General features: G+C 44.3%; 1 protein-coding gene across 1 annotated transcript in view; it reads right to left on the bottom strand.

Annotated features, from left to right (window-relative positions):
- Window positions 1-14,773: 14,773 nt before the first annotated feature.
- Window positions 14,774-27,795, bottom strand: part of SLC30A8 (solute carrier family 30 member 8) — a 45,902-nt gene continuing 32,880 nt past the window's right edge. Inside the window, exons 7-9 of the mRNA XM_075550583.1 lie at window positions 26,443-26,548; window positions 17,120-17,254; window positions 14,774-15,175 (exon numbers count right to left, since the gene is read on the bottom strand). Coding sequence (XP_075406698.1) covers window positions 15,030-15,175; window positions 17,120-17,254; window positions 26,443-26,548 — 387 coding nt within the window. The 3' untranslated portion in view covers window positions 14,774-15,029. The remainder of the gene's footprint in view (window positions 15,176-17,119; window positions 17,255-26,442; window positions 26,549-27,795) is intronic.

Below are 27,795 nucleotides of genomic sequence, written 5' to 3' on the forward strand. Positions count from 1 at the left end.
CTAAATACCTTTCATGGTGCATGTGAGGCTTTAATAAATATCCAGTACGACTACTAAATGGGGCATATTCATAAATTTTGTCAGTTTAGAAAAAATTTAAAACCTTAGGTCCAATTTTTACACTATAACAAATGTTTGTTTCTCTCTAAACTCTCCTCCATTCTCCTCCCTGAAGTGAAATCTCAGAAAATTGCCCGTGTTCCCCACTGGGTCAACACCAGAGCGCCATGCTACATTAGGCGCGGTGATTGAACTGGCACCATCTGGCCAGCAACACGTTGCCTGGTGCCCCAAAGAGCAAAGGCAGCAGAAGTCGTACTCACTGTACTGGAAACGTCCAAGTATCAATCCACAGAGGGCCGCCGAGGCTGAGGAAGCAACAATCTCCAAGTCACCAATAGCTCAGCGCCCGGCACGGGCCAGTAAGTCTGAAGCAGCAAAGGAGAGCGTGCATGACATGCTGACTCAGGAGTCATCCGTCCATCAGACATGCGGAAGGGAGCCCTCGATCTCTGTGGTTATTCAGGGGACCTCTAGAACTTGCAATACAACTGTAACAATTCTAGGTCCCCGTGACCCCATTCAACCCCATTCAAGTGTACTCCAGCCTGTGGTTTTTGAATCCCCAGTTGTTGAAATAACTTTTTTTAAAAATAACTTTTTCCTGAATTTCTAAAAGAGCCTGAAGGAAACATCTCTATCCTCATCTAATCTCCCCAGGAGAACAAAGTGCGGCTCAGACCTAGCCTGTCCCTAAGGGGAGGCTCCTCCTTCTTTGAGAGGTACAGGTGGCAGGGGATGGGGTTAGCGGGGGAGGAATGCGGAGCACCTGGAAAGAAACCCAGCTGTCTCTGTCCTTTGCCATCCCCAGTAACTTTGGGCAAAATTGTCTGGTGCTCGCAAACTGTGATACTGAACATCTAGCGCCAGGCAGGAGCTATTCAATTGTACATTAAAAGATATTATAGATGCTTGATTCCATTGTAATGTGAACTTTTATAAATTTTCAATCTGTGCTAGGAAACACACCCAAATCTGGTTTCCTGCTGGCTTGCTAGTTAGGGAAGCTGAGTTTTGGGAAATGTAAAAAGCAAACTAATTTGCAAAACAGATAGCAAGGGCTTCTATGTGATTCTCAAGTCTAACTTTCAATTTACAAGTCTTTCATCTGTCCTCACTTTTCATCTGCCCTCCTTCCCTTCAACATCATTTTAACTGCATCGGCTCCGTCAGTGTGAAGAGTCTGATGAATTGCCTAAAGGCTTCCTTTTGGGGAACAAAACAGTCTGGTTGGATATTTCTGAGGTGCTTTCCAATTGTCAGACAATGGTTTCTTGACACCTACTACCCTAGGTGAACAGATTGATAAAGTTTCATCCATCCCGGCTAACCTAAAAGGGTAGTAGTCATAGTCACCAAATAATTTTTAATACATTGTTTTAAAACATTGCCTTATTAAGTTATTTTGAAAATCCCATAGGACAACTCTTAAAAGTCGAATAAACAGGCCCAGATTCATCAGAACCTCACAGCTACAGGACACCATATAGCCTATGACAGAGACGCCAGCCCTGGAGGTGTTATCGGAGAAAGATTGGGTCACTCACTACAAGAGGTCGGCAGTTCAAATCTACCAGCTGCTTCATGGAAGAAAGATGAGGCTATCTGCTCCCAGAGAGATGTACAGCCTGGGATCCCCTACGTGGGGTGGCTATGAGCCAGAACAGGCTTTATGGTAGTGGAATCTCTTTTTTTGACTCCTTTCTCTGAAGGGCAGCATCTTAACTACGTTTGTTGTGCTGTTCCCAAAGTCACTAAAATCATGTTCACTTGCATGTTGTCCAAGTGCTGAAGTGAAGACACCAGTGACCTGGCCAACAGATGCTCCAGCCACAGTAAACATGGCCGACTGAAATCCTGATAGAGTTCCGCCTTGCAGGCTTTCAAAGCGCCGTCCACATCCAGCTCAACGCGGCATAACCCAGCTTACATGCATCTGTGGCAGGAAGACATGTTGGCGTGTGTAGCCTCTTGATACAGGATGACGCTGAGCAGAAAGGATCTTGACAGCCAATGGGACAAAGGACAGAACAAAGTGACAGGTGACATCTAGCAGTCAGCAAGTCTGCTTATCACAGAATGTACCACAAAGAGGTCAGGTGCTGCACGCCTAACCTTGGGTCTTATCAGCACGCAGAGAGAGATAATTATAAGTAACAGCCTTTCAAAGTGTCACCTTCTAGATAAATACACCCTCATTATGTAGGCACCGGGCGTGCTGAACACGCGCTGCTCACCAGACCAGGTGACTGTGTAGGATACACAGCAGTGAATGCTTCTATTAATTCTATTTAAATGGTTCTGTAGATTTCTTATTGGACTCACTGTGTTTCCTCCACCAACTTCTGTCTTTGAAGAGTGTGCAGTGTAGCGGGTGATGAGCATGGAAATGATGTGTATGGATGATAACAAACCATATTAGTAATTTTACAGTTGATCCTTCTGGCACAAGGGAGCTATGGCAGTGTAATCGGCTACATGTTAGTCTACTAACGACACAGTCAGCAGTTCAAAACCACCAACCGCTTCGAGGGAGAAAAACGAAGCTTTCTACTTTACAGTCTCAGAAACCCACAGGAAGTGGTCTTGTTCTACCCGGTAGGGTCACTAAGAGCCAGAATTCACTCAATGGCAGGGAGTTTTTATCCTCCATAGATTTTTGGATCGGTGCATATAGGGAAACTGGGAATGATGTTTACTACTGTACATATAAGACACCAGCCATAGCCAGCAGTAGGTTCGCATTCATTTACTTAACCAATATTTCTTCAGCCTCTCTTAAATACGGGATGTGGTGTCCATAACTGGGAAAATACTAAGCGTGAATATAAGGTAGGGAGAAACGCTCTTTTTAAGATGTGATTATTTGTCTAGTTATAAACATGATTAGTGCTACAAAGAAGCACAAGAAAGTCTGAAGATGCACTTCAGTGGGGTGTGCACCAGGTCTAAGGTAGTGGCGCTGACTCAAAGATTTCCACGAGAATTAGGCCTCCGCTCTGAAAAGGGCAGGTGAGATGCTTCCCCTAGAGGAGTGGTAGATGCAACGCCATGGCAGCGGAAAAGAGCGGGACTTCTGAGAAAGAGAAACATAGCTGGAGGAAAGGAGAGAAGGAGAGAGCAGGGGTTAGATTGGAGAGGGCGTTGTCCATCATATTTTGTGTTTTGGATGTATTAAGGCCGCAAACTAAGTCGCATGAAGACTCTTCAGGTGTGGTGTGACGCAGTGGTCATAATAACCCAGGGATTCTGTAAAGCGTTTTGGGTTTTTTTAACCGCCTAATTCTACAAGTCTGCCGGGTAGACCACAATAACAACAATGGCAGGTGGGTACTCTGATCCCCCATACGTTCCAGATGAGTAAACTCAGCCTCAGAAAAGCTTAAGGAACAGAAGTCAGGTATCCAGCAAACTCCTAATGTGGAAGTCCGGCTCCCAAGTCCAGGTGCACCATCAGCTAACACAGCCCCTGGGGACAAGCTTTGTGTTTCAGGAAGGGGGGGTTGGTGGCAGCTAAGTGCATTCCACACGCCTGTGTCCAGGGGAATGTAGGCGTGAGGGAGATCTGAGGAAGGTCTCAAAAGTCAGTCACTGGCATCGACCTCCGTGAGTGCGTCAGGGGTAAGAGAAGAGGCCTTTGGACAAAGGTGAGCCTCGCCGGTAGACGTGCTTTCTGCAGCTCCGAGACAGTTCACACTTCAGAGACTGCAAAATTATGCCAGTCCATATTTCAGCCGCTTCCATTAAGCTGTCATAGACCTTCCTTGCATTTCCTGCTCGGTGGCAGGTTTTGGATTAATATGACTTTTTCCTTAGTGAAAATGTTGCTCTCATCTGCCATGCACCTCTGTGTTCTTTTCCTGACTCCGCCACACTCTAATAAGCTTCGTGTGAGACACACCAGGGCAAAGCTAAATCTTGGGAGAGAATCATGGAGTGAAGGATGGAAAGGTCTTGAACATTTGCTTCACCCAAACCATGAACTACCTCCTGAGCAGACCAGCGATAATCACCGTCATGCCAAAGACGCCGGCTCGGGACTTCTACAGAGGACTCCACCCGCCCTCGTGCTTGGCGTTCTCCTTCATCCGCTGCCATGGAATCAATTCTGACTCTTAGGGTCTCTGTGACGATGAATCCTGATAGGAGTGGGTTTGAACTGCTGAGCTAGCAATTAGCAACCCAATACCTGACCCATAGTGATCTCTGTATTGGTATAAGAAATATGAAACAAAAGGCAAATGCTTAGTTCCATTGAATCGTGTCTGGAAAATTCAGGAACTATAGATGTAGACTTCTGCAGAAATTGTATTTGAATTTCAAAGCAATTGTTTTCTATTTCTGTTCTTAAAATAAGTAATAGATTCCTGTAGAAACTCACACAGCTTTCCATGTGCTCCACTTAACACACACACACACACACACACCACACACACACACCACACACACACACCACACACACACACACCGCACACACACACACCACACACACACCACACACACACACCACACACACACACACACACACACCACACACACACACACACACACACACACACACTTGTCACAGAAATTCTCTGGGCATCCAAAAACAAATAACGACTTTATATAACAAAGCCACTTCATTTCCCATTTATTTAAGGACAGCTAAAAAAAAGCATGGAGAATTCTAATACCTGCTTTAAATTAAAAAAAACCCAGTCATATCATATCCAAGATCAACCAAAGTGTTAGGGCATTTGGAGTTTCTAGGACATGGCTTGTGGGGAATGCATTTACCATTCTATAGCTCATGAACCTTTGTAACATTTTGAGTCTCGTTCAACAGCTGGGAAATTTCCTCTAAAGCTCTGGGGTCATCAGCACCTCCGTTATTGTCAGAAATGGTTTTGTTCAATGAGGCAACACTCGGTCCTCTTTGCTCTCGACCAAGAGCCCTGATGCTGTTGCAGTTACACATTGGGCTGCTGACCGCAAGGTCATCGGTGTGAGACCACCAGCACGTCTTCGGGAGAAAGTTGGGCTTTCTACTCCCCTAACCCACTGCCGTGAGAGGGTCTTGGAAACCCACAGAGGCCGTTATTCTCCCCTGTACTGCAGGGTTGCTGAGTCAGAATGGAATTGATGGCTGAGTTTTCTTAGTTAACTCTGGAGTAGGTCAGTTTAAGGAGCATACGGCAAAAGAATAGTATTATTTTGCCTTCTTTATACCCACTCCATTTCTGCCCGCTCCCAACTTACCACCTGATCTTCAACTGCTACTAAGGAAAAGCTAAACAAAACAAATCAAAACACTATAAAGAATGTATAAACAGCTCTGGGACAGTCATACTATGTGGTTTTATGCATCTATAAAGAACAATGATAACTCCCTGTTTAGCAAACAGTCACTCTTACAAACATAAATATTTAATATCACCATTGTTATAAGGAGAAACAAGAAACTTAGTTTATACACCAATAGAGAAGGCTTTGAGGACAACAAGGAGGCCATGGAGGGGGTGAGGGGCAGAACAGAGAGAGAGAGAGAGGAGGGAATAATAATAATAAAAAAGATGGTTTAACAGGATATTATTGTTGATTTCATTCTTGAGAGCGGCTGTGCAATATACATAGAATATGTTTCTTTAAAAACAACAACAACCCCCCCCCACACACACACACACACACTCACACCAGAGTCCTCATCCCTCAAATCTAAACAGTGGTTGGAGTGGCTTAAATTTAAAAAAAAATTTGAAGGTGGAAAAGTAAAGTTGAAACGGACTCAGAATCTCTGGTGATAAACACAGTGGCAATGTTGCTCTCTCAGAGCAAAGGAGGGAGATGAAGATGTCTCCTTGCCCCCGCAAATCATTCTTTGTTACCCGTGGGTCCACTATGGGAAGCAGTCCGAGAGAAGACTGAAAACAGAGGTTCCCACTACCGCCCCGTGGGACACTGGAACCACCCAGGCGGCTGCAGTCTTATCCTGGGTTTGGGGGAGACAGCACAACCATTTTTCATTGCCAGGGCTGGCTGTATGGGACACTAAGTGATTTTTTTTTTCTGAAAAGGGGACAGAGGCCTTGACAGCATTATATTTTCACTGGCACGGGCCTGGATTTGACTCTCGGTCCTGTTGCCCCAGCTTCGGATCTGCACAGCCTCCCACCTGGAAAATAGGAGTTAGCACGCCTGCGTCATGAAATTTCATTGAGGGTGAAAAGAGCAGTGGTACTGAAGTTCTCAGCACAGTGCCCGAGGCCTTGCCAGGTGCCAAGATCATCATCATTAATACTATATCTATAATATATTTATAATACATCACTACTCTGATGGTTTGCAATGAGGAAAGAGATGGAATGTTCGTTCTCTCCAGCAGTTGGTTCAGTATTTCTTGGTCATCGTCCAAGGCTTTGGACGGGCTGCGCCAAGCTTGGCCCATAGTTGCTTTGGATTATTTAATATTCACTGAGCCCTGAGATGGGGCACAGAAGAAGGGCAGCCTCTCCTGCTCCGAGTCGCGTGGGGAGCCCGTGCTGGCTGGATGCAATGCTGAGAGCAACACAGCCAAGAAACACCATCTGGACCAGTGCAGTCAGAGCTCCCAGGAAACCTGTGGGGCTGCTAACAGCACCAAGTCATTTGGTTTCTAATCAACTTAGCACTCAAATTCGCGAGGCCCTCCTGTCTGATAGGTGCATGCCGCCTAAAGAGGCCGGTGAGGTCTAGGAGCGCACACCAGTCGTCTGTCTGCCCCATCTCACCCCGGTCAGCAGGTTGATCCCACGCAGCCATTCTCAACCTAGAGGTTGAACGACACTTTCACAGGGGTCACCTAAGACCATCGGAAAACACATATTTCCGATGGTCTTAGGAATCAAGACACTGCTCCTCTATCCGTTTCCAGGCAGGTCCCCCACATGCAGATCCACCCACGTGCAAGTACCTGGAGTGAAGACTGCTACCCGTGCTCCACCAGGCTTCAAGACAACATGTCATTGACCTGTCACTAGACATAAATATTTCACAATGCATAATGATGTATTGTTTTGTGATGAATAACTCTGCTTTAATTATGTTCAATTTGTAACCATGATAATATATTCTGCACATCAGATATTTACATGACAATTCATAACAGTAGCAAAATTACAGTTATGAAAGTAGCAACAAAAATAAATTTATGGTTGGGGGAGGGGTCACCAGAACATGAGAAACTGTCTTAAAGGGTCGTGGCATTGGGAAGGTTGAACACCCTGATAGCGGAAAAGAAGACACATCGCTTTAAACAAATCAACTGCTTAATTTGAATAAACACCTCAGTCACCCCTCACTTTTGAGACTTGAAGGTCTGCAGTTTTGCTGTCCCAATCACGATTCTACTGAAAGACCACATCCCATCACGTTAGGGAGAGCAGGCTGGCACTGTCAGCCCAAGTGTGACTTCGGAATCACGCAGAGCACTGACCTGTGGAAGTACCTTAGCACAGAGGCCAAACCCTCCAACATGTGATTAGTGATAGAGCTTTGTCCTGTCACAAAACGGATCCTGCGATTGTTTTCTCAAGTTGGCTACCAGCTGGAGTAAATGACGCTAACGCCCAGAAAGAATTGCTGCACACCAAGATTTCCCCGTGGTTCCCCTTACAGGCGGCACCTCAGCAAGGCCTTTATAAGATACGTTTTCCCGGGGAGAAACAAGGCAGGCGTGTTTACATTTCAGAGTGGATGCTCAGCGTGTGATTAATAGGCTTTGTTTCAAGACCCCCAGAGTTTAGCGGTTGTCATTTTCAAGGGACTAATACAAATTAAAATGATCGTCTGTGCTGAAGAAAACGAATCTGAAGCAATTGTGTCTTCCCTGGAATTGTGCTTGCTGTGTGGTTTATCAAGACATTTTAGTCAAACGAGTTGAAGAAATGATTGAATTGAGTGCATGAGTGAGTGAACACATTTCAAGGTAAGGATGAAGACTCATCTTCAAAGGTCTCTATACTGAAGCACTTCTATTGCTCTGTGGTCCATGTTTATACCCAGATAAAGGGAGCGCCCCAGATGGGAGATCAGTGGGAAAGTCCAGTGACTTCAAAGGCTCCCACGGAGAACAACAGCACTAGGAGTACTGGGAGCAGGAGCAAAAGAACTAGGAATATTTGTTCTCATTCGCTGACCTCCCTCAGAACACTCCCTTTCATCAACGTTGAGGATGATTTCATCGAAGATGCTGAAAATCACCCTCCGTGATTTTGTCTGCATAAAGTATTGAAGACCGAGCGGACAGGGACTCTACTTCTTCATTACGAATTCAGAGCTGACTGAGCCAGGGAATCGGCACTGCCCTTTTCTCTCCGAATTCATACAAGGTGCTGAACTCTGCGAGAAGGTGGAAACTAGAAAAGGAGAGTTCCTCTTTCTGAGCCATTAATTATTCATAGAAAGCTTGGCTCAAAAGAAATGCCAACAGGGCGTACTCCGCCTTTCTGCTCGTGGGCCTTTGTCACGTCCTGAGTCAATTGAAGGAGGGGGCAGAGGACAGCAGCCGTCATTGTTCATCCAGCCCTGGTATATGCCAATCTCTGTGTTGCGCAGCCCCATCTCTGCAAACACGTGGGCAGAGAATTAGAAAAGAAATATGACTTTGGTTTATTAAGTCCCTGCTGATCCCTGTTGGAAGAATGCAGTTTGCTTTCTGATGACACCCCGAATGTCACATCTGGTCATGACTCTAAGTACAGGTTAACAATAGTTTTGGTGCAGCCGGTAAACTTCCTTCTCCCCAAATACTCCCCACCCCAACCCACCTCACACACACTCCTACAGGCTACAGGTCTAGGGAAAAGACACACAGTTCCATTCACTAGACTGTGTACAGCCACTGCCTGGCTTCAATGGCTGCAAATAAGATGGTTGCGTTTTAGCTAATGGGTACCCTCTGGAGCAGGGAAACACACAGCAACTGCATTGCTGCATTAGCTCCCAGGACTTGGTTGGCACATTTGAAAGGGGACTTCTATGCAGCTTGAAATCCCTCATCACTTCCTGGCCTTTATGGTTGAAGAAGCACAAGAGTTTGAGGGCTTTGGGGGGAAGGGTGTGTGTGTCTATTTGTTGTTTTTGTAATTGTTGTTGTTTTCTTTGTTTTTTTACAACTGCCAAGTGCTGTCGTTACCGCTGACCACCGTCCCTGTACTCGAGCCAGGTTTCATGACAATGACCATGATGTTCTTGATCGTGAGATGGCCTGGGTTCTCTCCTAGACCAAGCTTCCCTGCAAGGGATCATCCCCTCCAAGAAATGGTTGATAGTGAAGGAATGGCCTCTGATTTCAGTCCCAAGTGGCATCATGAGCAACATCTGCTGCCAGGAGAGTGTGATTTAAGAAAACAAAAATGATGATGTAGCCTAAAGACACGTCTTCTTCTTTCTGGTAATAACATACATGAGCATTTTAAAATAGAATTTAAACAGGTGTCCAGTAACAGAGTGACAAATGTTAAGTGTGAAATCTGAAAGTTAGGAAATGGAACCACATATGGTTCTCTCTCTCTCTCTCTCTCTCTCTCTCTCTCTCTCTCTCTCTCTCTCTCTCTCTCTCTCTCTCTCTCTCTCCCTGTACTGGACTGACAAAGGGCTTCATCACTGTCATGCCAGCAGGACCTGTAAACCCAGAGATGTGGTTATTCAAAGACAACACTTGCTTGGTGCCTTTTCAACATGTCTGTAATTACTCACTTAAACAGATTGTTCTGTGACCCAATGCAGGGAATACAGGGAGATGAGCTGAGAAAAACATTTCCTGAAGGCACGAGAGAGGTAATTGTAGAAAATGAGGCCTGGCTCTTTGTAGGGTCCACTGGGTCATGTATCTCGCTGGGTGAGGATGGAGTTAGAGAGAAACATTCTCCAGGAATCTATAAAATGTATATGCCTACAAGTATTTTTTTTAAAACAAAAACAAACAACTAGAAGTCCTAGGGGTTTTGTTGGCTTACAATGCTTAAGGATAAATCCAAATATGCCCATGGCAAACTCTTATCCTAGAGATGGAGCTAGACTATGTTAAGACCCACAGAGAGAGGAGGAAAACAGAGTCTGTGAGGAGAGTGCGTGGTAAGGCGGAGAACTCTGGCTCTGCCTTCATCCAACTGGACAGATATACTTTCTGTTAATAAATGTGCCCTGGGTGACTAATTCATCTCTGACTTCAAAGATAACAGCGGAATTTTTCAGAGAGAGAGGAAAAAAGAGACGCCACTGTTTTAATTAATCTATGACTCCCTCGCTAGGTAACGATCATTCAGTAAACGCCTTTATCTCAGCAAGCTTCCATTGCTCTGTGTGACAGACAGGGCCATCTAATTCTCACCAGTCAGTTTGCCACTCTCCTGTGGGCGTTGTGTGGATGACCTAAAATCTTTGCAAATGGGGTTGATATGAAACTTTCCGTTTGGGCACACCCAGCACCGCATTCACATCTGTGTAGGATTATAATTAATAATTGCTAACACTTCTTTCTGTCATTAGTGGCCTGATGCAGACTATAACGAAATGTCGAATTTCGTACCATCCTTATCACCACCATGATGATTGATTTCATTGCCCAGGTTATCATGTAGTAATTTCCATTAACTGGGGTGGGATGGAGGACTCATCTTTTAACACTGCATCAGACAATACTGTCATGCGGGCCGCAAAGTTTCATTAACTAATAATTAGAAGTAAAATCAATAGGGGTTTTTTCCTAGCCTGTCTTAGTCCGGAAGCTCTGCTGAAATTTCCTGCCATGGTTGACCTTGTTGGTATTTGAAATACCAACGGTTTTATGACTTAGTGACAGAAGGGTGATGGTGCTAATGTTTGCTGAGAGCTAACTACCTGCTCTGCACTGGTACAAACCCTTGAAGTTTTCTTAGTTATTAATTTCTCATAAACCTTAATAGGTAACATCTACTGCTGAGTGTTGAAGTCCTAGCTCCAGATCACAGAGCTTATAAAAGGAAGCAGAGAGATTCAAACACCGACTTCGGCACCCGGTTCAATGCATACACACTTCCCCTCCTGTCCTTTTAACATTCCAATTGCCCACCAGGAGGCAGGCAGATGGAACACATATGTATCTTTTATATGGGCCCTCACATCACCACAGAGCTCTAGATAAATCCTGATGGGTTTCTAGATGACAGAGAGACAGATTAAGGGTGAAGAGGGCAGTGAGTTGACCTTGATAACAATACTGAGAGGAATTAGACCATGGACACATAAGATGTGTCAGATTAGAGTTCTGATCATCAGAAAGACACAGGCCACCAAGAACAGAGCTCTCCTACGGGGTTCTGGTGATTTCAAAGCCCTGAAGTTTGAAGCAGACCCAGAAAAGGGCCAGGGGAGGAGAGGCCTTTGGAACGGATGAATGGCAGATAAGATCCTCCATGGCATCTCTCTTCTTCCCCAAATCTTCCCAAGTCCCATTACAAAATCCTCCTTCTATCGATCAATTGTCTTGCACCTTTCTGCAAAAGAACAAACAAACAAGGAGCTACCATCCAGAGCTTTCAATTCTAATGAAATGAAATGATTCATGAGCGGATGTCAGAGAAACAAGAGCAAAGGCTAAGGGCCATGAAGCAATTCCTTCAGCTCTGCATCCTCGCCAGTCAACGTATTTCTGGCATCAAACCAAAGATAAAACTGATTTTTATCTTATATAAAATATCTAGCTGAAAGAAACCACAAAGACGCCAAAGTTTATCAGTGATTACCTATGGATTAGCACGCACACATACCACAGGTTGTGATCCGCAGGGCTCTGCCTTACACAAAATGTGGGAATGAGAAGCACTCCATGGCCCCAGAGATGAGAATAATCATCGGCATGAGTCTGCCTTTCTGTTTTGAGAGGGAGACGAGGCAGGAGACATTAGGAACCTGACTGGCTCTAATCTCACATGTCGGCTACGCACATAATGAGGTGGGGGACAGGCGGGGGTCTCAGCTGAGCAGGACGAGCCATCTGCAGGATGCTCAGTGGCCATTTCGGTGGTGCTGGTTGATTTGTTGAGATGGCACAGATGTAAGGGACCTCCTCGGTCAAGTTCATGTTTTCTTGGCCCTCAGACTTTCAGGAAAACAAATGACAGGCCCTCATCGAGCTCCGGAGTCATTGCCTCAACCATGACAGGTGCCTGCCAGGCCTCCACACTTGATGCTAGACTCTGACGGTGACATAAAAGCCATCTGAGATGTCACTGCTGTCATCTGCAGTACGAATCATCATAAGGTAGCAAAAAGGACATCATTTTGACACTCACCAGATACAAAGTTTCCTTTGACACCTACATTTTGCTTTTCAAGTGACAACCTAACAAACACCAGCATGCACATTCCTTTGGGTAGAATGTCCTCCTCTTCTGTCAGAAAATCCCTGGATAGACTCTGAGAGTCGCCCATGATGGGGAATCTGGAAGGCAAGTGGGCAGAGGTGGTCCTGATGTGAGAACAGAAACTGGAAACCTCTCTTTCCCTGCTGGCAGCCACCCCAAGTTCCAGATACCAGAAACTTCCCATTGGTCTCTGGGAGAAAGACAGGGCTTTCTACTCCCGTAAAGAGTTACAGTCTCAAGCCCACAGGGGCAGTTCTACTCTGTTCTATAGGTTTGCTATGAGTCAGCATCGACTCAATGGCAGTGAGTTTGTTGTTTGTAGTCTTCTCCCATGTATCTGTGTGTGTATACGTGTACTTAGAACACTAGTTGTCAACAAGTGTATGGTTTTGTTCCATCCCCCTAGAAGACAAACCTTTGATCATGTCTGAAGCCTATTTGATAGTCGAATGTGCAGGGAGAGGGAGTGAGGGGGTGAGGAACGCTGTGGATAGCTACTGGATCGCGGCCAGGGTTGCTCCCGAGCATTGTCCAAAGCAGAGGTCAGCCCCAAATGCCAATAGTGCTGAGACTGACAAAACCTGAACTCAAGAGAACGTTTATCGACCACTCATATACTTTCCGATTTAATTCTAACAGTAACACCTGAAGGAAGAGTCCCATTTTCAGACGTGAGCGCTGAAGCTCAGAGGAACTGGGCACGGACACAAGGCCATGGAGTTGGAAACACACAGAAAGCACTGGAAAGAACTGAAACTCTGCTCCCTAGTTCCTGCTCAGGTCTGTTCCTCTACCACTGAGCCTCCTGTTACTGCCACCACTCCACACACCTCCCCTTCATATCCCTGCTATGATGGGCATCATTCAGCCTCAAGTAAAGGTGTTTTCACAGGGTCCCTCACATCCACGTCCATTACTTTGGATTTACTCTCTCCTTGGCCAGGCACTTGGGTAAAGAGGTTGCTAGATGAGAGCTACGTGCGGCAGGATGCAGTAAGGAACCGCTGTCAGTCCTTGGCTTTTATGCCCAGCCGTTTGTTCATCCCGATCTTTGAAAGAATGCAGCCTCGTCTTTGCACACACTTCTGAATGACTGGTTGTGCGTGCAGATAACTTGGTGTCTTCCTTCCCTAGAGCAGTCAGAATGACAACTGAAAAACCACAAGTGGGATCCTTTAAGGAGTGACAGGAATTTTCTTATATTTTAAGAGGGTAAAAGTCTACATCAGGGTCTCAGTGGTGTCAACTCTACAAGTGGTTTTTAGGTGCTCTCCAGTCCATGTTGACTCGGAGCGAGACCGTGTGGACAGAACTGCTCCGTGGGGTTTTTAGACTGTCAGCTCGATAGGAGCAGATGCTCAGATTTGTTTCCCTCAGAGCTGATGGCTGGATTCAAACTACTAATGCAGCTGAGCACCAAACCAAGCTCTCTCTTTCCACTCAGGCGGGTGCTTCTTCTAAAACAAGTTTCTTCCACAATTTACCTGGTCATCGCCTGCTGTTTATGTGGATGCCCTGTCCTTGGGGAGGGAGTCCTGGCAGCACTGTAGGGCTTCACGCCAGCCCCTCCAAAGAAGGGGTCAGAATTTTTGGTTTTCTGATTCCGTAGACAAGTTCTCCATTGGTCTGCACTCAATCTAAATCAGCCTCTCCTGCCACTGTTTTCAGTATATTCTTGGTTGTGCTTATGAGCATAGGTCCTGTCCCCTTCACACAGGGAGAGAACAAACTGCCATGTTTATTGTGATTATCAGCTCAATGGCTATGACCATCACAAATGCACACATACAGATACACACACACCAACATGCACACATATACATATGTATGCACAATGCACACACAAACATCCACATCCACACGGGGGTGTTCAAAACATTTGCAGGGAAAATGTAATGAAAATATAATAGCCCTGATTTGGGTCTTCCTAATTTTGTTTCCCATGTTCTTCATTTCTTAAAACATTTTATTATGGTTGGGGGAAAAGTTTACAGAGAAAATCTGTCTTCTGTTCAACAGCATACACATTTTGTGTCATGACATAAGTTACCTTTCCTTCAGTGTAAGCGCACTCACCCCCCCCCCTCTGTTCCTCATTTCAATTTGTCCCTCTTTCCTACCCTTTGCTGCCTTTGAGCTGTGTTTGGGGATCGATGCCCCCCTGTCCTCTGGTTGGTCATTCAGAGGTGGGCAGTCCTCATGGGTGTACTTTTGTCTACTGGTCCCTGCCATCAGTTCCTCATAGGATTTTCCAGAGCTTAGCTTGACCCAATATCAGGACGCATGATTGAAGGGAGGCAGACTTCAAACTTCCTAAGTGACTAAACAGCTGTCATTTTAATGCCAGTCAGGAATAATCTGTACACAAATCTGTAATTGAACACAGCCCCTTATGAGTCTATCACCGGTTGATGGATGGTGATACTCTAAATGCATCTTCATTCCTGATGGGAGGGAGCTCCGTAAAGAAGGAGAAGGGTGTGCACTGTACTGGGTCTGAGTTTCTCAAATTTCTTCTTTTGATTCTTGAGTCCCTATATTCCAGAAACTGCACTGGAGCATGCAGTGGCCTGTCAAGTGTGCAGAGCTGACAGTGCGACTGGGCTAGTTTGGCGGCTCTTCACAGAAAAGGCACTTGGGGTCTTGGTCATCTGGAGATTCCATCTGAAGGGTGAGAGAGTGCAAGGTGAAGCTGTTGCTGAGGGATTGAATGATCTCTCTCTGAACAGCCTGGCTGTCCCGGTGGGCGGCTGTGGATAGAGAACAGCAAGCGAGATGAGTACAGATTGCACACACATGGGTCGCTGCTGAGACTCAGCTCCAAGTCCTCTGTCTTTGATCTGGTGGGACACCAATAAACCACTCCTAAAGGACCAGCGTGGCTCTGAGAGCCAGCTGCTTTCACTTCGATGAGGCAGGGAGAATTCTAATGTAGGGAAGTCTCCTGTGACTAAGGGTTTTCTCCCACCACCACCACACATTCCACCACTCCACCCCACCCCCACAGTTCTCTCTGGGGTCTAGCCCGCCCAGGAGTGGAGTGTGACCATGGAGATAACCCCTGAGAAAAACCTTGCGGGAATTTCTATTTCCCACAGAGCCCTATTCCCCTTCTCTCTCATCAGAATTTACGGCAAAGCGGGTGCCAGGAACCAGGAAGCATTTAGAGTCCCTGCAGACCTTTCTGCGAGCAGCAAAGCTCACTGACATCTTTTTTCCTGTCCAAAATGGTATCAGGAGGCTGTAAAGTTCCCTCTATACCATTCTGATTGTTCACTAGAATCTTCTATTTGCAGTGAAATATTGACATAGCAAACGCTGTAAATTCCCTGAAGCCAGATCGAAGTTCCTCAGAGAAGATTAGGATGCCTGAGAAAGCAGTCGTCAAATAACCGCCACTGGAGTTTTGGTACTTTGCACCTCAGTAACTTTCTTGAGTTTTAATTTTTAGCATTCTCACCTACCAACTTTGGCCTGAATTCTCTCCTAAAGCCATGAAAGAACTCCTGCCTTCTATTTTTCCATCCCCAGGACTTATCGAAGCATCCATGGCAGTTGCGTGGTAGAATTTTAAGTCTGATTTCTGGCCAATGCACCCCATAAACAGCTACCCTACCCCCACACCCCACCCCCACACACCTTTCCTGTCAAGGGGACTTGTGTTTGCTAGGATCCTGAGCAGGTTTTCTGCAGGGCTTCTAAACGGAGAGGAGCTGGCCATCTATGTCCCCAAATCAGCAAATGAAAACCCTGTGGTTCCTCTAGTCTGCTCTGCAATTGATCGTAGGGATCACACAGCACTGGGAAGGGTTTCACTGTCCGGGCGTCGGACCCCAGGCGTCTGGGACCAACTCCATGGCTGATGAGCCGAGTGCACACTGTGGCAATGGCTGGCCATCCCCCAGGCAGAACCATGTCCTTGTTTCCAAAGTAGAGTGATTGCGAATGCACAACCCACTCATTGCACAGGCATTTTAATCAAGGGGTGTCAGGGGTGGGGTGTGGGGGTACTCTAAGACTGATGAGGTAGTGACTGTCTAATGTCCCTTAATAGGATTAAATGATCGAATAATTGAACTACCTGATAAGTAAATTATGTGCCAATAAAACTGTTGGGAATATATATAATGAATCACCCTGCTTTACTCTGAAACTGTTATTTGATAAAGTTTTATTATTCATCACTAAAAAAATAAAAGGAGAGTATAGTATAAAGCCAGTCATCTATGAATTTTCGGACAGGGTGACAGAATGTTTAATTACCCAGAGAAGGCACTGACGTGTAGTCCTCCGAATCAACTACTACCTTGTCACAACTTTACAGAGGAGGCTGTGGCTCACTCAGTCACCTCCCTACCTTCAGAGTTGGACAGAGCATCTTACACACCGAAGATACCAGATGGAGACTGGCCACTGGCATCATTCCTAGTATTTTACTGGTGGGACTCTGAGCTGACCAGATGGCATGGGAGTCTCAGAGTTTGGCGGGGGGCAGTTGGGCCCTCAAGGGAGGTCGTCAGGATCCTTACTGCTGCACTAGCCTTGAGCAGAGGGTGTGTTCCAAAGGCCCCAGTGAGCAGCAAGCACTTCCCGGTGGCTTCACAGCCAGCAGTCACTCAGGACAGCAGGCCAACGGAAGGAGTTTGCAGGAAAAGGGCTGAACTTTGTCCACAGGGTTTACAAAACACACTGACCTGTGGCAACGTGAGCAGAGAGAATGACTTGGTTCATTGTTAGAGACCAGATGTGCAGACTGTGCACAGACAGCACCCCGTCGACGGCTAAGATGAGCTCTTTCGCAGCATCATAAGTCAGGCCCTTTGGCACACCTGCCGAAGGGGAAAACGGGCGGCGGCTGTTAGTCAACTACATAGAAACTCACCGAGATGGCCAAAAGGGTAGCGGAGCCTTTTCCAAAAGATCAACTTGCCCTCCTCTTTCGTTGATTTCTTCCTTGGAATTTTTACAAATCGGAATCACCTGACTGTGTCAAAGAGTTGACCAATTAAAAAGTTCACCAGCAGGATAGAATTGGGGTCATGGTCGTGGTGGGGTCAAGCACAAAGAGCTAGGGCAGTGGTTCTCAACCTTCCTTATGCTTCGACCCTTTAAAACAGGTCCTCATGTTGTGGGGACCCCCAACCATGAAATTATTTTCCTTGCTACTTCATAACTGTAATTTTGCTACTGTTATGAATCAGATGACCCTTATGAAAGGTTATGTGTTTCATAGGAGCTATACTGCACCCTGCCTGGCCCTTCCCTTCATTGTGGCTGTTCTGACAGGGGGTGTCCAATTGAGTACTGATGGGTTTTGGAGTGTAAAGAGAGGGGGAGGAAGGGGGAACGAATCACAATGATCAATGTATGATCCCCATCCCAGGGGGATGGACAGCATAAAAGTGAGTGAATGAGACAGCAGTCGGTATAAAACATGAAAAGGAAGAAGAGTTTATAAATTATCAAGGAGGCATGGGGAAGGGAGCTGCTGCCAGGGCTCAAGTAGAAAGAAAATGTTTTGAAAAAGATAATAACATATTTAAAGATGTGTTTGACTAAATGGATATGTATGGATTATGATAAGAGCTGTAAGAGTCCCAATAAAATAAAATTTTTAAAGGTCATAGGCAGATAATATCTACAGACTTGCCAATGCAATAACCTTCAATAATAATAATAATTCACTTCTCCAGGGTGTTATTCACTTCACTGTACTTTTTGTTGTTGTTATTGTTTTTATGATTTTGCATACATTCTCAAAAGGGAAAATGAAATAACATAGGATTTAGTAACAAACAAGGTTAGCATCTGGATGCATTTACTCTGAACTTAATTATATCTTAGAAATACTCTGATCATAATAAACACCTGTACAGTGAGCTTTGGGTGATAAGAACTAAATCTTACTCATAGTGCTTATAGGATCAACTTGCCTACTCTTGGCTTTTTTTGTAAACTACAATACTCTAAAATGTTAGTTATCTAACAGATAACTTCTCAGGAAACTTTTAATAGGTGATCCCAGCTTTTTAATGCCATCCTATTGTTTGGTTTCTAACACTTCTATTAAGGAGGCTGGTGATGCAGTGATTACAGGTTGGGCTGCTAACCGCAAGACCAGCAGTTCAAACCCACAAGCCACTCCATGGGAGAAAGATGAGACTTTCTACTCCTGTAATGAGCTATATATAGTCTTGGAAACCCACAGGGCAAGTCCTGCCCTGCCCTAAGAGGTCCCTGTGTGGCAGAATTGACTCACTGGCAGTGAGTTTTTGGAGACAGAATATTTCTATTATTTTATCTGCACCCATTAGGGTTCCCTGTTCAAGTCACAGAATGTAATAGTCCAGCAACGCCCCTTGGTTCTGAAGGGCATCGTGGGGCACAGCGCGCTGGGGATCGTGGTAATCCATCCATCATTCCTGTAGGGTTACAGAACTCAGGTGTCCAACCTGGGGGAAAAAGACCAAAGCACAATGGTCCCTTTCCCCATGAATTGCCAAGATTTTGTCATGCAGAAGACGAGAGGCGATGCGCAGGTAAGGGTGCTTGGTTTGGCCTGCTCCAGAGAGAGAAGCAGAGCCAGAGGTCAGAAGTTACGTGAAAACAGACATCGGTTCAATAGAATTGTGTTGGCTGGGATTTCTTGCTCTTGTCTTCCTTTGTACCGACCAGGACAACAATGGAATAAGCTGTTTGACGAGAAAGATACATCTCAGAGAACTAAGGATCATCCAGAGAGGACGGTGTTCAAGGGATTTCAAAGCACTTATTACAGTTTAAGGAGCTCTGGCTGTCTCGGTGGGTCAAAGAGTCAGCCGCTAAGTGCTTGAACCCAAATGCTACGCAGAAGAAAGGCGTGGAAGTTGACTTTTGTAAGGACACACACAGAGTCTCGGAACCTCGTTCAAGGCAGTTTCTGTGCTCCTCCTAGAGTGAGAGGAGTTGGAAACAACTCAACAATGACAACGGGTGCTCCTATTGTAGCTTCTCCTTCAGTCCGTCTCCAGTGTGGTGCCAGAGCCACGCACAACATAAATGTAGGGGGTCATTCAACAGACTTATTTATTGATTCCGTTCCAGGATGCTAGGAAGAATTTTATATGGATTAGACTCTGTAATCTGCAAGCTGTCAGAGTGGTGCTCAACCTTGGGTGCACACTCATTCACTAATCAAGGTTGATATCCTGGCAACCAGGTTTCATCCAACCCCCAGGACCTCAGATTTCTGGGGATGGATGCTGGGGTCTCAATGCCTTAGAGCTCATTTGGTGATTCTAACGCATAGCAAAGGTTGAGCACCATGCACTACCACTTAGAAGTCACTGAGCAGCTTTTCCTCACAGTCAGGACTCATCCCAGGCCAATTACCATATATACTCGAGTATAAGCTGACCCGAATATCAGCCAAGGCACCTAATTTTACCACAAAAACTGCATTAAAAAAGGTGCTGAACTGAATATTGATGAATATGTGTCTCTTTGGGGTCCTGCTTTTCATTATATATTTAAGAGTATAATTCCTGGATCATATTGTCATTCTGTGTTTAACTTTTTGAAGAATAAACTGTTTTCCACAAAAAAATGTGCTGAAAAAATTGGCTTATACACAAATATATATGGTAAGTCAGAATGTGTGTAGGGCCTGGATATAAGTAATTTTATAAGTATTTTTTAAATATCCTAGATTACTTTAAGGGGAGTCTTGGTGACAATTTTGCATTGGGCTGCTAACTGCAATGTTAGCAGTTCAAAACCACCAGCCACTCTGTGGGAGAAAGATTTGAGGCTTTCTACTCCCAGAAAGAGTTAGGGTCTCAAAAACCCACAGAGGATGTTCCATGCTCTAGGATCCCTGTGAGTTAGAACTGACTCAATGGCAGTGAGTTTGGTTTTTGAGATTGTTGTAATGTGTGGTCTAGAACTGAGAACCATGAACTTAAAGGATGTCAATACTTTCTTTACAAGGGATTTACTTCAAGCGATTTACTTTCTTTAGAGTGGGAGCTTAGCTTTAATCTCACTTTCTTTTGTTTCATGGAAACAATGAAGGTCAGAATGCCTCTAACTCTATGTCCTCCAAGGTACAGGGTACTAGAAGCAGATGAAAGGAATTTAACTACAGGCTGCGTATAAGGTCATACGTAATATTTGTCACACTTTAATAATAATAATAGACCTTTTGCGAGCAAACCATGGGTCAAGCTTTATGCCGAGTAGTTTACTTAGACCACTTATCTCATTTAATGCTCTTATCAACTTACAGAAGCACAAAAATGTACACAAGGAGAGCAAGTGTATCATTGGTTATTTGTAATGCTCACAAATAAGCATAAGCATACAGTGCACTATTTATGTTATGAAACACTGTCTTTGCTAATAAGGCAAAATTTCCAACTGAAAAAAAGCAGCAGGTAGAAAAAACACATATCAGTGCATAAAGAGCCATATTTTAAATAGGTATCTGACTCATAGCAACCCTACAGGGTTTCTAAGACTGTAACCCTTACAGTAGTAGAAAGCCTCATCAATCCATCAAATATGCATATTGCACATATATTATTACATATATGTGGATACATAAATATTTGGGGAAATGCCCATACCATCTTTTTAATAGGTGTTATTCCTGTGGAACAGTGCAAATGGAGAGGTTAGAAGACATTTTGGTTATCGTTTTATACCTTTCGGTTCTCTTTAAAAAAATAACCAAGTACAAATATTCTTTTATACCAACCACTTTAAACATCAGTCATCTTCCAGAAAGGAGCTACATGTCGGTTTCATTAAATGGCTGAGGTAGACGTGGTCTCTGCACTGGCTCTTAAATGAAATAATAAAGATAATCACGAAAGAAAGACTAAACTGAGAGGTAGGAATAGGGGAACAGAAGCATCTCAAATTTTAATCCAATTTGACTTCTATCCTTCTTTCCGTCCATGGCAGCTATAAGAGCAAAAGCAGCTGCAGCTCCTCAGCTGGCCCCAGAAAAGAACATAGATGACCTCTTTGAGAGGACAACCTAAATATTCTCATGCTGGAGCTGAGAAATTCACTGACTACTTAGTGATATTTTACTCCCAGTGTCTGCTTCAGAGTCATCAACAATGACTGCACCCACCAGGAGCAAAACCTTAACTACACTCTGCAGTGAATGCTCAGGACACATGGACTGTCTGCCGCTGAAGGCAGCCACACTGAGACTGTGTGGATCTCACATCAAAGTTGCTGGGAAAAGGAGGGTGGGGAAACAGCCAACATCTGAATAGTTCTAATCCAGATGGTTTGGTAGGGTGCACGCAGACCTCTAGTTCTAATGGAATGTCCTAGTCAGCCTTGTGGTGCCATCATGCAGAAATCCTGGAAGTGGTGTGAAGTGCCAGCAACATCAGCATCTACTTGTAAATTTAAAGCCGCAGTCCTATCTCAGACTAGCTAACTCAGGAACCGAAGGGATGGGCCCCAACCAGGGTTTTAGCAAATTCTCTAAGCTGTTCTGTTGCCACTACGTGTTGAGAACCACTGTCTAACACTGACTTTGTCAAGACCTGTTGGGTCCTTATTTTCTTAGACTGTTGAACTAAAAGATCCTGTTCGCTGAGTCACTTTCAAGTGGTCAATATAATTGATAAATCACCTTGGCTATGTAACCCAGTGTCTTCTGTCTTTAAGATACACAATATACAAAAGTAACATCACTGTGAGTCATTAGTTCTTCTGTTTCACGGGCCATTTAAAAGGTTTTCTGGTAATGAAGATGGAGATGTTGTGATCCAGACTCTCGGATCTGGTCCTTCTGTGAGAATCTTCATTGATGGGTGGCCAAGGTTTTGGTAGAGTTGTGGCCAAAAGCCATAAATATCTCAGGATGGAATAAATAAACAGTACCTGGTTCATATCCACAACGTGACTTCAGATATTCCATATTCAAGTCAACTGAAAGAGTTGACTGAGAACTTGTACGTATTATATTTCTACTGTGTTCTGTACATTATATCATACACCTATTTCCTCTAACACTCTCAACTACCACTCACCTGTGAGTTTGCCTTACTGTGGGGTTTGTATATTGCGGCAATGGTGGAAACTGTGTCACGGGTATTTCAAATAGCAACAAGGACAACCCGTGACAAACAAGTTTCAGCAGAGCTTTCAGACTAAGACAGGCTGGGAAGCAGGATCCGGTGATCTACTTTTGAAAACACTGGCCAGAGAAAACTTTATAAATGACAGAGGAGCAGTGTCTTAGATAATGCCTGATGAGGAGACCTTCAAGTTGGAAGGCACTCAATATAAAATTTGGGAAGAGCTATCTCCCCAAAGCAAAATCAACTTTAATGACATGGAAAAGCAACACTTTGGGATCCTTCATCAGCTGATGGGGCACAACTGAAAACGAGAAGAAATAGCGGCAAGCATCCACTAACAATCGCAAGGTGGAATGTACTAAACATACTAAGGAAGATTAGAAGTCGTAAAATTAAACATTCGATGATTGATAATCCAGAAATTAGCTGAAATTGTCTGACACTGGCTCTTTTGAGGCATATAATTCTATATCTACTATGCTAGGAATGACATCCTAAAGAGGAATGCTGTCTCAGTTATGATCCAAAAAGAATATTTCAAGATCTATCCTGAAGTACAATGCAGTAAGTGATAATGAAGCATTATAGAGAGATGTAAAGACCTGGTATTAGAAAAACAAAATGTAAGAACATACTCAGAATATCTCAAGCTGAAAGAAATGAATGAAAGAAAAAAGCAAGCCTTTAGTTGAAATAGTATGTCTATGGGCAAAAGGTGGAATGGCACAGAAAGCACCAAAGAATAATAGAAGGTATACATAGAGCCACTCTACCAAAAAGGAGTCCTGATGATACCATCAGATAAGCATGGGCATCTAACTGGAAGGTCAGCAGTTCAAACCTGCCACCTGCTCTATAGGAGAAAGATGAGGCTACCTGATGCTGTAAAGATTTACAGCTAAGAAATCCTACAGATGGCTGCTAGGCATCAGAATCAGTTCCTGGATATATGGTTGTGGGTTGAGTGCTGTGCCCCAAATAATTGGCCAACAGTCAGCCATTTCAAGAGGTAGCATATGATCAAGTGCTAATGGTACTGAAGGAAGATGGCCAACCTGCACTGAAGGCACTGGTGAAAAACAAGACTCCAGGAATTGGTGGGATACCATGTGAAACGTTTCAACCAGCTGAGGAAGCACTGGCAATACACACTCATCTATGCCAAAAGATCTGGAGCACAGAGTGTAAGAGATTCTCGTGTGTGCCCATTCCAAAGAAAGGACTGCGGAACACTCCTACAGAATGTGGGAATTATCAAAGAACAGTATTAGTCACACCTGGTGGGCAAGTTACCTGAAGGCATCAGTCCTAAGAAAAGGACATCGTGTGTGACCTTCAACGAGCAGACTTGAAGAGGAGCTGCAACACTGGGTTCCAATAGACCAAAAGCTGTGAGAATGGTGCAGAACAGGCAGTGTGTCCTGCTGTCATCATTGGGTAAGTCAAAACCCAATCGAAAGCACCTAGCAATGTCTTTAATAGCACACCCGAATACATTTTACTGGAGATAATTATGAAGTGTGTATGGTGATATATTGACAGGTAACCTGGAACTTGGTACTTAGATCAAGAGGTAGCTGTTGACACAGGAACAAAGGAACATCGCATCTTTCAATAGCAGACAAGGCATACATCAAGGTTGTGTCCTGTAGCCACATGTATTCAATCTGTACACTGAGCAAATACTTCAAGGAAGTGGGCCACATGAAGAAGAACATGGTAGTAGAACAGTAGAACTGAAGGAAGACTCAGTAACAACTTGTGATATTCAGATGGTACTAGTTTGCTTCCAGAAATTGAGAAGGGCTTGTAGTTTTTAATTTGATGAAAATCAAATTGCATAGCCTTCAGTGTGGATTACATTTCAAGACAAAGAAAACAAAATCCTGACAACTGGACCAAACAAAAGCCACATCATGAAGAATGGAGCAACGAGTGACCCCGGGAAGGACCTCATTTTACATGGATCCACAATCAAGACCCATGAAAGTAGCAGTGAGGAAATCAAACAAGGCATTGAACCGGGCAAATCTACTCAAAGCCAAATATGTCACCTTGAAGTAAAAAGGTGCATCGACCCCAGGACCATGACATTTTTGATCAGCTTATCTACATGTGAAAGCTAGATGGTGAATGAGGAAAACCAGAGAAAATTATATGTCTGTAAATTATGGTGTTTAAAAAATTATGGCATTAATGAAGAATGCTAAATATCATATGAACTTCCAGAAAAATAAAGAAATCTGTCTTGGAAGAAGTATAGACAAAATGCCCCATAGAAGCAAGGATGGTGATCCTGCATCTTGTGGACTTTGAACATGTTACCAGGAGGGATCAGTCTCTAGAGAAGAAAGACATCATGGTTGAGAGGGCAGAGAGTCCGTGAAACAGAAAGACCCTCATTGAGATGGACGGACAAGTGTCTGCAACAGTGGCCTCACGGACACAGCAAAGTGTTGAGAAGCATCCCGAGACGAGGAGGTGTTTCGTTCGCTGAGTACGATCACAATGACTCTGGAGCTACTTCATAGTATCTAACAGCAGCAACAATCCTCACAACCATACTGAATGATGAATGGTTTTTATTTGAGAACACCAAGTTTCAGAAGAATTAAGAGTCTAAAGTTCCACTGCTGGAAACTTGCGTAAGCAGAACTGAACTGGGGTCATTTGACACAAAGCCCTTGCTTTTCCGACTGCACTCTGGCTCTTTCCAAGCCAACTTGGTCAATAAAGACATAGTCTGAAAAGGTCAGAAGCCAGCAATTCTTTAACCACTTTATGCCTAATTAAAATAATAAGACTATTAAAGTATAGAAGTGAGGGAGGAATTAAGGCTGTATGTGATTCATGACATTTATTCCTGGAAAATAGAAGGCCCATGGATCCAGACAAGAGATTTCACAAGCGCTGGAGTGTGGCCAGGGCTGGCCTCTAAGTGTAGGGAATGAGGTTCACAAACTTGAGAACCCACTCTCAGCGAAGGGAGAGCCTCAGAAACCTCGCCCCCGGGAAAGCCTCCTTGAGCCTCTGCTGGCATTCTCTGGCTCAAACTCCTCCATGAAGATCCTACAGCTCTCCTTCTTCGTAGCACTTGTTTTTGCTAGTTTCTATCAACTCAGCTGGTGCACATGGTGACCTTATGCCCAACGGTGCCCAGTTCTGGGTCATCTTCCTGATCCTTGAGATGCTAGAGTTGCTTGTTCTGGTTCAAGGAGGGTTTGATTGGTTTTCCTGATGATGTGTCCCCAGGTTAGTGGGTTGAAGTATCTTCATCCATGCTTTTTAAGATATTTAAAGATATTCAGCCGATATTTCTTCTAAAATTGATTTGGAGAATGGACTGCCATCCCATTTCTGTGTAATCTCTAAACGGTTTCTTTCTCTTCTTCGCTATTAGCCCAATGAGGACTTGCCTTTTCTCAGTTCTAAACTTTTAGATGCATCCACACTAAGTGGCACAGAGACAGAGCTTCATGAACATTTGCTGGATAAATATACAAAGGGTCAGCCTGGTGCTATTTCACTGGGAGCCACGACTGACTGAAGTGTTCAGTTACAATGCTGCCCAAGGCATAGATTTAGACCAATTTTATTAGTCTTTTCTAGGCATTTTCAGGGATAAACTTATTGTTGTTGTTGTTCTGTGGTCTCCTTTCATGTCTTTATCTTTATTGATCATGCTTCTGGTGCTCACCCTACCTCAGTTATAGAGAGGAGCTGTTGCTGAAGGGAATCTAGGAGCCGGTTCTTTTGATTTATTCCCATATGAACAAGAATCACATATCTACCATCATAAAAACTTGCTGTCAATTAACATTTTCCCCATAATACAAACGAATAGGGAACACACCTTGGAGCGTTCTCTGATGTGACCAGTGGGGAAGAAAGCATTGCTCTGGAGATAATAACAATAGAATCGCTCTTACCTTCCATGAGTACGATGAAAAGGTCTTTTAATATAGTGATGGTGCTGGCCAAAACCAGGATGGAAAAGAGAAATGTGCAGATTGGGTCTGCTATTTTGTAGTCTGGCTAGAAAAGACAGGGTTAACTTGGTTAATTCCATTCATATTTTCCATGCACACAGTCTGATTGAGAAAGTAAGTAAGCCTCCTTCTTCCTTCTATCTTTAGCACCCATTCACCTGCCTAATCATCATCACCCGACTCTTAGGCAAGACTCTCTCTCAAAGGACTCAGGTCCTGCTGTTCTTCTTTATGCCTTTAAACCACTAATGTCTAAAGAAAGGAGATGATAGAAAATGCTTCCACATCATTTATGAACCAAAGGGTAAAATATGTGTGGGTGTTATCTCGAGAGACCTGCTTTAATGGTCTCAAAAGAATAGAATAAAAGCGCAGAGTATCTGGTGAACCACGCACAAACATTTCAACAGTTTGCTCTGACTACTAGGCTTTCATGATGTGGTGAAGTAGAAAAGATCTAATTCGACAAGAGGTTGCATGAAGTCAATGTAGAACTGATTTCCTCCTCGGCTAAGTAGGTCACATACTTGAGGCTGATGTTTGGCTCATGTCTTTAGTGATATCCTAGTAAAGACATCACCAAAGCCTCATTCTTTCCCCACCGGAGGTCATGGTGTCAGATTAAGCCCACCTGCGATCTTGTCCTTAATAAAGTGTTTCACCTCAGAAGAGTCCATGATCCTACATGTCTAACAAAGCATGGACATAGCTTTTTCCAGAGAACTTTCGAAGTCCACAAACCCTTACAATTTTGAATGGTTTTGAGTTACACTTGAAGTTTTCAATGAGTATTTTGCTTAAATGAATTCAGTTGCTGTGTTTTTCTTTGTGTTTTTGTACATTCTTTCTCTCTTTGGTGGAAAATAGCAGAGTCTCCCAATGCTGGACCATCATGATGCCACACTCTTTCCTTCCATTTGACCTGTGGGTTAGGCACTGATGGGGTTGCCCACCCAAGTCTATGAGTCATTCCACAAGAAAAATAATGGAGCTGGCTGCTCCTGCGTAGACTGAGCGTCCCAGAAGCCATATGTAGGGTTGCGAAGAGGTGGAATTGACTTGACGGCAGTGAGTCTGTTGTTGCCAGGCACTGTTCTACTGCGTTGGAAATGCTACAAAATCCTACTGAGAGCTCAGCCTACTGAGAGTTGGGCCTACTGAGAGCTCAACCTACTGAGAGTTCAACCTACCGACACAAGATATGAGTGTGTTCCTCCTATTTGTTTCTCTAGCTTCATTATAATTCTTCATACATGCCACCATAATACCTTGTTCTCTCAAGCTGCCCTTTGA

This window comes from Tenrec ecaudatus, chromosome 5, assembly GCF_050624435.1.
Source record: "Tenrec ecaudatus isolate mTenEca1 chromosome 5, mTenEca1.hap1, whole genome shotgun sequence".
Lineage (NCBI taxonomy): Eukaryota > Metazoa > Chordata > Mammalia > Afrosoricida > Tenrecidae > Tenrec > Tenrec ecaudatus.